Source organism: Oncorhynchus gorbuscha, linkage group LG06 (assembly GCF_021184085.1).
Source record: "Oncorhynchus gorbuscha isolate QuinsamMale2020 ecotype Even-year linkage group LG06, OgorEven_v1.0, whole genome shotgun sequence".
Lineage (NCBI taxonomy): Eukaryota > Metazoa > Chordata > Actinopteri > Salmoniformes > Salmonidae > Oncorhynchus > Oncorhynchus gorbuscha.
Genome location: NC_060178.1, coordinates 86,317,474 through 86,331,368, shown reverse-complemented (window position 1 = coordinate 86,331,368; position 13,895 = coordinate 86,317,474). Strand labels below are relative to the sequence as shown.

Below are 13,895 nucleotides of genomic sequence, written 5' to 3'. Positions count from 1 at the left end.
TGTCTCTAGAGTTGAAAACAGCAGGTCTGGGACAGGTAGCACGTCCGGTGAACAGGTCAGGATTCCATGCTTAAATGCCCGCTTTATTTATCCTATGGTTTTGACTTGGTATACAAGGAGAATCCTGTAAGGATGGCCCATGTTCGGAATTCTGTTGCCTTACATTTCAAAAGTGCTGAGCAAATAGTTACATTGATTATGCCCTAGCTGGGTCATTCATGTCTTAATTGAAATTACGGATTGCCTCTTATCCGCTCGTAGTCCCCTGATGCCATAATTTGTACATCTCAATAGTCAGCAGATACCTCATTTGTTTAAAGGCAGTAAGAGGCTGAATGACCTGTTTCGCTGCCAGACAGGTCTCTGATGGCTAGGTTTAGCAGTGGTAAGATTCACTCCATGTGCTTAAAAGAAAGCTCTTCTTTTGGGACAGCTTTATCTAGGCCCTAACAGTTTGGGCACCGTTTGTCACTGTTATAGTGCAATTAATGTTTAGTGTTGTGTTGTGGCATGAATCTTAAACATGTATTTCTTTGACCCACCAAGATTTACATGCTAAAATCGCCACTGATGATTTGAGATCAACAATATGAATTGTGACAGTTATAGACAGGGCAGGCTACTCAAAACCCTAACTCATTTTGATTAGTGAGATATTAAAGCATAACGCTGGTTCATCGTGATAAACTGATCTTGCTCAATTGCTCACCCTCAAATAGGTTATAGTGGCCCAGCATAACCTCCTCCCCTGCAGTCTCTGGAGCAGAGCGAAACACCAGCTCAGTCAGAAATTATACTTGGGAACGCAACATTAGCAAGCAAGATGGCGCTCTCGCTGTCAGCACACCGACATCTCCCGCTCTGTGCTCGCGCTATTAGTGCAACAGCTTTGAGAAGCTGGTATTACTTAAAGGCGAATGCGTGATTGATTCATAGTTGAGCCATTGTTGTTGATATCATCATCAAAGGAACATCGCATTCGAACGAGTTAATCTATAAATGGGATGACACACTGGACCTGTTTGTGGTTTGCTGCAGCAGCAGAGACCACAGGGAATAGCATCAATTTAAATACTGTGCGGTATCTGGTAACCGCACTCACTGTGGCGGTGGCACTTTGCAGCGACAATCTCTACACATTTTCCACAATTGGACGGCAATAGGAAAACGGTAAATTGCACTGGAGAAGCTGATTCATTCTGTGAAGGGGGGGCATTCTGTCAACATCTGCTTCTAAATCCGATTGTTATTTTATGCCTGGCAAAATATGGAGCTTTTCTCTCTACCAATTCTTTGATTAGAAGCTACCTGCAATAGTGTCTCTGCAACACCAGTAACTCCCCCATGGCGAGGAAGATGTTGGCGATTCTGCTGATGGTCATCATGTCTTCATCAGTCTTCGTCCCCGGGTTTGCCCTCAGTTCCCATTTCAATTTAGGTGAGTTCTAACTCAAATGCCGGCATCCCATTGCTTGATAGAATTAGAAAACCAAGTGTCTTTGTAAGTAATGTTTGTCTAGCTCAGAAAGGTAATCGTGTCATCATGTTTATTACATGTACCACTGTCAGATCCACAAATGCATGCATTAGTAGGCTAAATACATTGGAGCTGTTCAATTATAAAGGTGGCAGACTGACAGTCATTTATGTGTGTGTGTGTGTGTGTGTGTGTGTGTGTGAGTGAGAGAGAGAGCCATCCCTTACACCTGTGGGTGAACCTACTTAGTAGGATTGGCCATTCAACTGTGACAGTAGCCTAATATCTCATAGTATTCACATTTTAACCTTCTGCAAAGTACTGGCTGGCCTGGGCACTCCTAAAAGCCAGTGATGTATCCCGTTCAACCTTTAGACTACCCTGCTAGGTTAAAGCATTAGAGGTAGGAGATGCAGGTGAAAGGGAAGGTAGCCTACAGAGGGATTTTCTGGAAGAAGCATATTGGAGGATGTACTGTCTATAGATCCAGTCAGATCAGATAGAGGTATAATCAGGAGTTTAAAAGAATGAATGAATGACAACACCGTAGATTGCACTCTTATACTGATTCACCTGTAAGTGTATTTAAGTTCAAGAAAGTCTCACCACCCAGAACCAAATCATCTTGAATCATGAAACTGTCACGAGTGACAAGTGAATGCTTGGTACCTGCAGGACTGTAGACAGTTTTTTTTTTCTCAAGGAAGGAAGTGCTGCTGTTGGTATGGCTCCAGTGAGTTTCTTCCCATAACTAGATGTGGTAAAGGGGTCAATGGAATGGATACTCAAATTTAAAGGGAAGGTTCACCAATTTGGAATGTTATATTGTTTTTGTTCATATCTGAGTGATGTTCTATCAATTCCCTGTGTCATTTCATGTTTTCATCTGTATCTGAGTTCTTGGCGTTGAAGCAGACAGACATCCGGCTGGTATTACGTAGCACTGTGATAAAGTCTCTCTCACTACACTGGAGGTTAATAGGAATATGAATTGTAGATCTCGAAAACGTCTTTCATACATGTCAGATTTTAATACTGGCCGATGTCATAACTCGGGAGGATGTCTTCTCTCCAATGAGCCGTTGATCATATTTTTGCGATATTCCTACCTCGAGGAATGTGCAATTTAACAGAGGTTCTTGCACATTTTTCCTATTTGTCAGCCTCTTTAGTCCAGGGTGCATTGTATGGTGCCGTTGCCAGAGATATTATAGAAAGGAGATAGGAATCCAATGAATGAAGAAACATATAACGCCCCACCCAGCAGACTGTCGACCAATCGTATTCACGCTGTCATGCCGCATCACATGGTTGCTAAGCAAATCATCATGCAATCCCTTCTCAAAGTCAGTTTATGTCAAAACATGCCAATTTTCCTCTAAAGTACATAATGTCACGATTCAAAAGCTATACGATAGTACAGATAGCAAGTTAATCATCTCACATCTCTGAAAATATTTGTAATGTTGTACTTCTTGTTGACCAAATTCGTGCTAATGTTGGGTTTTCGAGCTATTCACTGAAGGAGAGCTCATTGTCCAAGAATCGCCCAGAATGCACCGCACGGCCCATTGACATAGCATGGGCAATGTTTCCCATCTCCTCAAAAGTATATCTGCAGTTGCGAATGTCAGACTCCACTCTGTGAGTCACATGGATCTGCAGGTTGAACAGGGTGAGATTGTAGACCCCAAAATTGATAGTGCAGTTTGTTTGGGTGATTTCACAGCTAAATACAGTTGAAGTCAGAAGTTTACATATACCTTAGCCAAATACATTTAAACTCAGTTCTTCACAATTCCTGACATTTAATCCTAGTACAAATTCCCTGTCTTAGGTCAGTTAGGATCACCACATTATTTTAAGAATGCGAAATGTCAGAATAATAGTAGAGAGAATGATTTATTTCAGCTTTTATTTCTTTCATCACATTCCCAGTGGGTCAGAAGTTTACATACACTCAATTAGTATTTGGTAGCATTGCCTTTAAATTGTTTAACTTGGGTCAAACGCTTCGGGGAGCCTTCCAGAAGCTTCCCACAATAAGTTGGGTGAATTTTGGCCCATTCCTCCTGACAGAGCTGGTGTGACGGAGTCAGGTTTGTAGGCCTCCTTGCCCGCACACGCTTTGTCAGTTCTCTTCTATAGGATGGAGGTCAGGGCTTTGTGACGGCCATTCCAATACCTTGACTTTGTTGTCCTTAAGCCATTTTGCCACAACTTTGGAAGTATGTTTGGGGTCATTGTCCATTTGGAAGACCCATTTGTGACCAAGCTTTAACTTCCTGACTGTTGCTTCAATAATTTCCCTCCCTGATGATGTCATCTGTTTTGTGAAGTGCACCAGTCCCTCCTGCAGCAAAGCACCCCCACAACATGATGCTGCCAGCCCCGTGCTTCACGATTGGCAATGTGTTCTTCGGCTTGCAAGCGTCACCCTTTTTCCTCCAAACATAACAATGGTCATTTTGGTCAAACAGTTCTACTTTTGTTTCATCAGACCAGAGGACATTTCTCCAAAAAGTACGATCTTTGTCCCCATATGCAGTTACAAATGGTACTCTGGCTTTTTTTTATGGCGGTCTTGGGGCAGTGGCGTCTTGCTTGCTGAGCGGCCCTTCAGGTTATGTCGATATAAGACTTGTTTTACTGTGGATATAGATACTTTTTTTCCTTCTGCATTTTCACAAAGTCCTTTGCTGTTATTCTGGGATTGATTTGCACTTTTCGTACCAAAGTACAATCATCTCTAGGAGACAGAACGTGTCTCCTTACTAAGCGGTGTGATGGCTGTGTGGTCCCATGGTGTTTATACTTTCGTACTATTGTTTGTACAGATGAATGTGGTACCTCCACGAGTTTGTAAATTGCTCCCAAGGATGAAACATACTTGTGGAGGTATACCATTTGTTTTCCTGAGGTCAAGCAAAGACGCACTGAGTTTGAATGTAGGCCTTGAAATACATCCACAGGTCCACCTTCAACTGACTCAAATTATGTAAATTAGCCTATTAGAAGTTTCTAAAGCCATGACAGACTTTTCTGGAATTTTCCAAGCTGTTTAAAGGCACAGTCAACTTAGTGTATGTAAACTTCTGACCCACTGGAATTGTAATATAGTGAATTATAAGTGAAATAAACTGTCTGTAAACAATTGTTGGAAAAATAACTTGTGTCATGCACAAGGTAGATGTCCTAACCGACTTGCCAAAATTATAGTTTGTTAACAAGAAATTTGTGGAGTGGTTGAAAAACGAGTTTTAATGACTCCAACCTAAGTGTGTGAACTTCCGACTTCAACTGTAGCTACTTTACATGCTGATATTGTCTTTGGTATTATAGCCAGCCCATAGAGAGAGCATTGCATTGTGGATTTTGTAGTCGACTTGAGCTACAGATTATTTTTTTTATAATGGAAAAGTTCAAACATTTATTCTTAAAGATATTGTTCTCACATATTAGTGTTATTTAACACTGTAAATGAAAGGAATGATTGGTTTTTGTTAGATTTTTAGACTCGGGTATGGATTGATCGAATTCGACCAAAACAATGGGATTGTCATGGAGACACGTGTGGGAAATTGCTGCTGGGGAAAGATCATACATTTCCTCATTGCCCCCCAGCAAAATTAGCCTACATTTAGGCTATTGTTTACATGTGTTTTTCACACTATGTTGAGGTAAAACTCTGAGTATAATGCTAGTATGGATGTCAACCCCAACACATGTTCATGTCATCGTCACCAATCAACTGTATCACAGTTAAACATTTCTTTGACTACCACCACCAATTTCTGTATGCAGACTGAAGTAACCACATTGTGGGCCTGTTACAACACAACAAATTACGATGGATTTGACAAATATTCACTTTGTTAGATCAGATTTGTTGAGCCTTTAAAAACAAATTTGGGTGTGTTTTTTGTGTGAATTTTACCCCCTTTTTCTCCCCAATTTCGTGGTATCCAATTGTTAGTAGCTACTATCTTGTCTCATCGCTACAACTCCCGTACGGGCTTGGGAGAGACGAAGGTTTAAAGTCATGCGTCCTCCGATACACAACCCAACCAAGCCGCACTGCTTCTTAACACAGCGCGCATCCAACCCGGAAGCCAGCCGCACCAATGTGTCGGAGGAAACACTGTGCACCTGGCAACCTTGGTTAGCGTGCACTGCGCCCGGCCCGCCACAGGAGTCGCTGGTGTGTGATGAGACAAGGATTTCCCTACCGGCCAAACCCTCCCTAACCCCGACGACGCTATGCCAATTGTGCGTCGCCCCACGGACCTCCCGGTCGCGGCCGGTTACGACAGAGCCTGGGCGCGAACCCAGAGTCCAGAGTCTCTGTTGTTGAGCCTTTTCAAGAAAACTTGCTTCTTCTTGGAGCTCACAAGTGTTGATGACATGTGAATTAATTTGGTACATGGATGTTCAGCTGTGGACAATAATGTTAGAAGGGGGTGCTCGTTAGCCTGTTCTGTCATTATTTGTCTTGTTTCCTGTCTGATGTGCAGTATACAGTTCTGTGGTTCTCCTGATGGATTTAATTTCAATAGCTCACAAATTACAGTAGCCTATATTGGCCATCTTTCTCTGGAGATCTGAAAATAAATGACAATAAGTGAAAATAAGTTTCAGTTGTTTTGGACAGTACATTATTTCATTCTCTCCTCCTCCATATGCAGTTATGAATTGCCGAACTCTCTATTTCACTATCTTAGTTTGTTTATTGAATTGTGTAAATCCCCAGGCTCATTCAGCCCCTTCCCTTCCTCCCTCGTCTGGTACTGGCAGAGGGCTAATGAAAGAATGATGTGCTCCATTCTCTAGCCCTCCAAATCAAATCAAATCAAAGTGTATTTGTCACGTGCGCCGAATGCAACATTTCACCTTACAGTGAAATGCCTATTATTTACAGGCCCTTACCAACGGTGGAATTTTTAAGTAAAAAATAGGTATTAGGTGAACAATAGATAAGTAAAGAAATAAAAAACAACAGTAAAAAGACAGTGAAAAATAACAGTAGAGAGGCTGTATACAGTAGAGAGGCTGTATACAGTAGAGAGGCTGTATACAGTAGCGAGGCAATTACTCTGACACCGCCTGGTATAGAGATCCTGGATGGCAGGCAGCCTAGCCCCAGCGATGTACTGGGCCGTACGCACTACCCTTTGTAGTGCCTTGCGGTCGGAGGCTGAGCAGTTGCCGTACAGGCAGTGTTGCAACCAGTCAGCATGCTCATGATGTTGCAGCTGTAGAACCTTTTGAGGATCTGAGGACCCATGCCAAATCTGTTTAGTTTCCTGAGGTGGAATATGCTTTGTTGTGCACTCTTCACGACTGTCTTGGTGTGTTTGGACCATTCTAGTTTGTTTGACCATTCTAGTGATGTGTACACCAAGGAACTTGAACCTGCTCCACTATAGCCCCGTCGATGAGAATGGGGGCATGCTCACTCCTCCTTTTCCTGTAGTCCACAATACTCTCCTTTGTCCTGATTACGTTGAGGGATAGGTTGTTATTCTGGCATCACCCGGCCAAGTCTTTGACCTCCTCCCGATAGGCTGTCTCGTTGTTGTCGGTGTTGTGTCGTCTGCAAACTTAATGATGGTGTTGGAGTCGTGCCTGGCCATGCAGTCGTGGGTGAACAGGGAGTACAGGGTGGGACTGAGCACGCACCCCTGAGGGGCTCCAGTGTTGAGGATCAGCGTGGCGGATGTGTCGTCAGAAAGTCTAGGATCCAGTTGCAGAGGCAGGTGTTTAGTCCCAGGATCATTCGTTTAGTGATGAGCTTTGTGGGCACTATGGTGTAGAATAGAGGTCGACCGAGTATGATTTTTCAACGCCTATACCGATTATTGGAGGACAAAAAAAGCCGATACCTATTAAAATGTATTTGTAATAATGACAATTACAACAATACTGAATGAACACTTATTTTGACTTTCTTATAATACATCAATACAAATCATTTTAGCCTTCAATAAATAATTAAACATGTTCAATTTGGTTTAAATAATGCAAAAACAAAGTGTTGGAGAAGAGAGTAAAAGTGCAATATGTGCCATGTAAAAAAGCTAATGTATAACTTAAGTTCCTTGCCCAGAACATGAGAACATATGAAAGCTGGTGGTTCCTTTTAACATGAGATTTCAATACTCCAAGGTAAGAGGTTTTACGTTGTAGTTAATATAGTATTTTTAGGACTATTTCTCTCTATACCATTTGTATTTCATATTCCTTTGACTACTGGATGTTCTTATAGGCACTTTAGTATTGCCAGTGTAACAGTATAGCTTCCGTCCCTCTCCTCACCACTACCTGGGCTCGAACCAGGAACACATCGACAACAGCCAACCTCGAAGCATCGTTACCCATCGCTCCACAAAATCCACAGTCCTTGCAGAGCAAGATGAACAACTACTCCAAGTCTCAGACGAGTGACGTTTGAAACGCTATTAGCGCGCACCCCGCTAACTAGCTAGTCATATCACATCGGTTACACCAGCCTCATCTCGGGAGTTGATAGGCTTGAAGTCATAAACAGCTCAATGCTTGAAGCACAACAAAGAGCTGCTGGAAAAACGCACAAAAGTGCTGTTTGAATGAATGCTTACGAGCCTGCTGCTGCCTACCACCGCTCAGTCAGACTGCTCTATCAAATATCAAATCATAGACTTAATTATAACATAATAACACACAAATACGAGCCTTTGGTCATTAATATGGTCGAATCCGGAAACTATTATTTTCAAACTAAACGTTTATTCTTTCAGTAAAATACGGAACCGTTCCGTATTTTATCTAACAGGTGGCATCCCTAAGTCTAAATATTGCTGTTACATTCTACAACCTTCAATGTTATGTCATAATTACGTAAAATTCTGGCAAAATAGTTTGCAACGAGCCAGTCGGCCCAAACTGTTGCATATACCCTGACTCTGCGTGCAATGAACGCAAGAGAAGTGACACAATTTCACCTGGTTAATATTGCCAGCTAACCTGGATTTCTTTTAGCTAAATATGCAGGTTTAAAAATATGTACTTCTGTGTATTGACTTTAAGAAAGGAATTGGTGTTTATGGTTAGGTACATTCGTGTAAACATTGTGCTTTTTTCGCAAATGCGCTTTTGTTAAATCATCCCCCGTTTGGCGAAGTTGGCTGTCTTTGTTAGGAAGAAATAGTCTTCACACAGTTCGCAACGAGCCAGGCAGCCCAAACTGCTGCATATACCCTGACTCTGTTGCACAGAACGCAAGAGAAGTGGCACAATTTCCCTAGTTAAAATAAATTCATGTTAGCAGGCAATATTAACTAAATATGCAGGTTTAAAAATATATACTTGTGTATTGATTTTAAGAAAGGCATTGATGTTTATGGTTAAGTAGACGTTGGAGCAATGACAGTCCTTTTTCGCGAATGCACACCGCATCGATTATATGCAACGCAGGGCACGCTAGATAAACTAGTAATATCATCAACCATGTGTAGTTAACTAGTGATAATGATTGATTGTTTTTTATAAGATAAGTTTAATGCTAGCTAGCAACTTACCTTGGCTTCTTACTGCATTCGCGTAACAGGCAGGCTCCTCGTGGAGTGCAATGAGAGGCAGGTGGTTAGAGCGTTGGACTAGTTAACCGTAAGGTTGCAAAATTGAATCCCCGAGCTGACATGGTAAAAATCTGTCGTTCTGCCCCTGAACAAGGCAGTTAACCAACCGTTTCTAGGCCGTCATTGAAAATAAGAATGTGTTCTTAACTCACTTGCCTAGTTAAATTAAAGGTGTAAAAAATAAGCAAATCGGCCAAATCGGTGTCCAAAAATACAGATTTTCGATTGTTATGAAAACTTGAAGTCAGCCCTAATTAATCAGTCATTCCGTTTAATCGGTCGACCTCTAGTGTTGAACGCTGAGCTGTAGTCAATGAATAGCATTCTCATGTTGGTGTTCCTTTTGTGCAGGTGGGAAAGGGCAGTGTGGAGTGCAAGAGAGATCGCATCATCTGTGGATCTGTTTGGGCTGTATGCAAATTATAGTGGGTCTAGGTTTTCTGGGATAACGTGTTAATGTGAGCCATGAGCAGCCTTTCAAAGCACTTCATGGCTGCAGACGTGAGTGCTACGTGTCTGTAGTCATTTAGGCAGGTTGCCTTAGTGTTCTTGGGCTCATGGACTATGGTGGTCTGTTTGAAACATGTTGGTATTACAGACTCAAAAAAATGTCAGTGAAGACACCTGCCAGTTGGTAAGCACATGCCCGGAGCACACGTCCTGGTAATCTGTCTGATCCTGCTGCCTTGTGAATGTTGACCTGTGTAAAGGTCTTACTCAGATCGGCTACGGAGTGCGTGATCACACAGTCGCCCGGAACAGCTGATGCTCTCATGTATGCCTCAAAGCGAGCATAGAAGTGATAGAGCTCGTCTGGTAGGCTCGAGTCACTGTGCAGCTTGTGGCTCTGCTTCCCTTTGTAGTCTGTAATAGTTTGCAATCCCTGCCATATAAAACGAGAGTTGGAGCCGGTGTCGTACGATTCAATCTTAGCCCTGTATTGGCGCTTGCCTGTTTGGTGATTCGTCGGAGGGCATAGCAGGATTTCTTATATTCTCCAGGGTTAGAGTCCCGCACCTTAAACGGTAGCTCTGCCCTTTAGCTCAGTGCGGATGTTCCCTGTAATCCATGGCTTCTGGTTGGGGTATGTACGTACAGTCACTGTGGGGATGACCTCCTCGATGCACTTATTGATGAAGCCAGTGACTGATGATGTGGTGTACTCCTCAATGCCATCGGAAGAATCCCGGAACATGTTCCAGTCTGTGCTAGCAAAACAGTCCTGTAGTTTAGCATCTACTTCGTCTGACCACTTTTTTATAGACCGAGTCAATGGTGCTTCCTGCTTTTTACTTTTGCTTGTAAGCAGGAATCAGGAGGATATAATTGTGGTCAGATTTACCAAATGGAGGGTGAGGGAGAGCTTTGTACATGTTTCTGTGTGTGGAGTACAGGTGATATAGAATGTTTTTCCTTCTGGTTGCACATTTAACATGTCAATATAAATGAGGTAAAAACTGATTTAAGGTTCCCTGCATTAAAGTCTCCGGCCACATGGAGCGCTGCCTCTGGGTGAGCGGTTTCCTGTTTGCTTATTTCCTTATACACCTGACTGAGTGCGGTCTTAGTGGCAGCATATGTCTGTGGTGGTAAATAAAGAGCACAAAATGTATAGATGGAAACTCTCTTGGCAAATAGTGTGGTCTACAGCTTATCATAAGATACTCTAGGGAACTCCGTAGATTTCGTGCACCAGCTGTTGTTTACAAATATGCACAGACCTCCCCCACAGACACGGAGTGTACTGTTCTATCTAGCCGGTGCAGCATATATGCCGCTAGCTGAATATCCATGTCATCATTCAGCCACGATTCCGTGAAACATTAGATGTTACAGTTTCTGATGTCCCTTTGGTAGGATGTTCGTAATCATAACTCGTCTAATTTATTGTCCAAAGATTGTACGTTGGCAATTAATACTGACGTAACGGCAGCTTTCCCACTCGCCGTCAGTGGATCCTTACGAGGCACCCCGCTCTGTGTCCTCTGTACCTGCGTCTCTTTCTCCAGCCAATAACAGGGATTTTGGCCTTGTCTGGTGTCTGAAGTACATCCTGTGCGTCCTGCTTATTGAAGAAAAAATCTTTGTCTTATCCGAGGTGAATGATCGCTGTCCTGGTATCCAGAATCTCTTTTTTCCCCGTAAGATATGGTGGCAGAAACATTACGTACAAAATAAGTTACAAATAATGTGAAAACACACCACTGAATAGCACATTTGGTTAGGCGCCCGTAAAACTGCGGCCATTTCTTCCGGTGCTGTTTTTCATTCTCTCCCTCTTCAATTATTTTGTCATCACTAGTTATGTCTTGTGGGTAAAATTACTTCCATAGTTATTTTTCCACTTGAATTATTTTCCGTTAAGAAAGAAAAGGGGTGAGTGGAAATAAACTGACGGTCACCCTGTGGAGTTACATGATATTTTTATTTGTTTTGTTTAACTAGGCAAGTCAGTTATGAACAAATTCTTATTTACAATGACTGCCTACCCCGGTCAAACCAGGACGACGCTGGCCCCATTGTCCGCCGCCCTATGGGACTTCCAATCATGGCCGGATGTGATTCAGCCTGGATTCGAACCAGGGACTGTAGTGATGTGTCTTACACTGAGATACTGTGCCTTCGATCGCTGCGCCACTCGGGAGCCCTAATGATGGGAACCTATTCCCTATATAGTGGACTGCTTTAGACCAGAGCCGCCATATGGACCTGTCTGTGATGCCATACTGCAGAAAGGATTGCATCTTTGAGTCTGCAAGATGTAGTGTATGTGAAACATAAGCTAAAAGATCAAAATCTTTATTGTGTAATAATGAATCAGGTCATCGGAGAGAAAGAGAGGGAGGGGTGGACAGGGATGAAGAGAGGATTAGAGAAGGCTGGAGAGAGAGGAAAAGGTTTTTATTTATTTTATTTAACTAGGCAAGTCAGTTCAGAACAAATTATTATTTATAATGATGGCCTAGGAACAGTGGGATAACTGCCTTTTTCAGGGGTAGAATGACAGATTTTTACCATGTCAGCTCGGGGCTTTGATCTTGCAACCTTTCTGTTACTAGTCCAACACTCTAACCACTAGGCTACCTACCTGCCGCCCCAAGATAGAATTAGGGAAGGATAGATAGATTTAGGAAAGGAAGAAAGAGAGGGAAGGAAAGATAGACGGAGGGATGGATGAGAGGGAAAGAGACAGATTGAGGTAGAGAGACAGGGGAAGAGAGGGATGGAGAGAGATTGAGGTGGAAAGAGGGAAAGAGAAGTAGAGTAGTGGGCGAAAGGCGGATAGAAATATAAGAAGGGATAAAAGGGAAAGAGAGATGGAGAGAGTCAGAACATTTTCTGGCTTGGTGCTGGGGAGGGTTGTGATGACATCATGCTATGAGCGAGCAGCAGGAAGCAGAGGTTGATGGGGGTTTTACTGGCAGTGTTGGCAGGCGTCCCAGGCTATCCTCCAGGTTATCCATTTCACATTTTTCAGCGTCCGATCGGCTATCAGCAGCACAGTAGCACAGAACACCCACCCAGCATGGAGGAGAGACAGAAGGGTGTTTAAGCTGGTCCTTACCCCCGCTGGGCACCTCTAAGGGCAGGCAGCGGCTGTGGCACCTGGGTCCCCACAGGGACAGGGACAGAGACAGGAGGTGGAGGTCTAGGTAAGATGTGTTGGATGGAGATGGGAGGGATGGGGTTTGGATGGTGGAAAGGGGGTAGGGATGAGGTGGGGATGGGATGGTGGAAATGGGGTGGGGATGGGATGGTGGAGATGGTAATGATTGGGATTGGAAAAAATGGTGAGCGCCTGTTCTCTTGCCATTAATACGACAATAGACTAATCTTAGTAGGCCTATAGGTGGTGGAGAAGCAGCCCTGGCAGGGTGTGGTGTTGTTTTGGTTATGTGCGCTGGGGCTTTGACTGACTATAACCCAGTTTGTTATGAAGGACTGGAGAGGAGAGGAGTCCCCGGACAGGGGTGGGGGAGGAGAGGAGGAGAGGAGTCACCGGACGGTTGGGGGAGGAGAGGGGGAGTGGAGTCACCAGACAGGGGTGGGGGAGGAGAGGAGGAGAGGAGTCACCGGACAGGGGTGGGGGAGGAGTGGAGGAGAGGAGTCACCGGACAGGGGTGGGGGAGGAGAGGAGTCACCGGACAGGGGTGGGGAGAAGAGGAGTCACCGGACAGGGGTGGGGGAGGAGAGGAGTCACCGGACAGGGGTGGGGGAGGAGAGGAGTCACCGGACAGGGGTGGGGGAGGAGAGGAGTCACCGGACAGGGGTGGGGGAGGAGAGGAGGAGAGGAGTCACCGGACGGTTGGGGGAGGAGAGGGGGAGAGGAGTCACCAGACAGGGGTGGGGGAGGAGAGGAGGAGAGGAGTCACCGGACAGGGGTGGGGGAGGAGTGGAGGAGAGGAGTCACCGGACAGGGGTGGGGGAGGAGAGGAGTCACCGGACAGGGGTGGGGGAGAAGAGGAGTCACCGGACAGGGGTGGGGGAGGAGAGGAGTCACCGGACAGGGGTGGGGGAGGAGAGGAGTCACCGGACAGGGGTGGGGGAGGAGAGGAGTCACCGGACAGGGGTGGGGGAGGAGAGGAGTCACCGGACAGGGGTGGGGGAGGAGAGGAGTCACCGGACAGGGGTGGGGGAGGAGAGGAGTCACCGGACAGGGGTGGGGGAGGAGAGGAGTCACCGGACAGGGGTGGGGGAGGAGAGGGGTCTCTCGACAGGGAAGGAGCAGTGACATTGAACTGTGGTAAACAAACTGTGCTAGCTACTGTCTCTATTGATGTCGTAATTGTTTGACTGGAAGA

At 44.6% G+C, this 13,895-nt stretch overlaps 1 protein-coding gene across 1 annotated transcript in view; it reads left to right on the top strand.

Moving 5' to 3' along the window:
- Positions 1-824: 824 nt before the first annotated feature.
- Positions 825-13,895, top strand: part of LOC124038468 (serine/threonine-protein kinase LMTK1-like) — a 96,277-nt gene continuing 83,206 nt past the window's right edge. The window contains 1 exon segment of the mRNA XM_046354387.1: positions 825-1,438. Within this exon segment, the coding sequence (XP_046210343.1) occupies positions 1,345-1,438 (94 nt within the window). The 5' untranslated portion in view covers positions 825-1,344.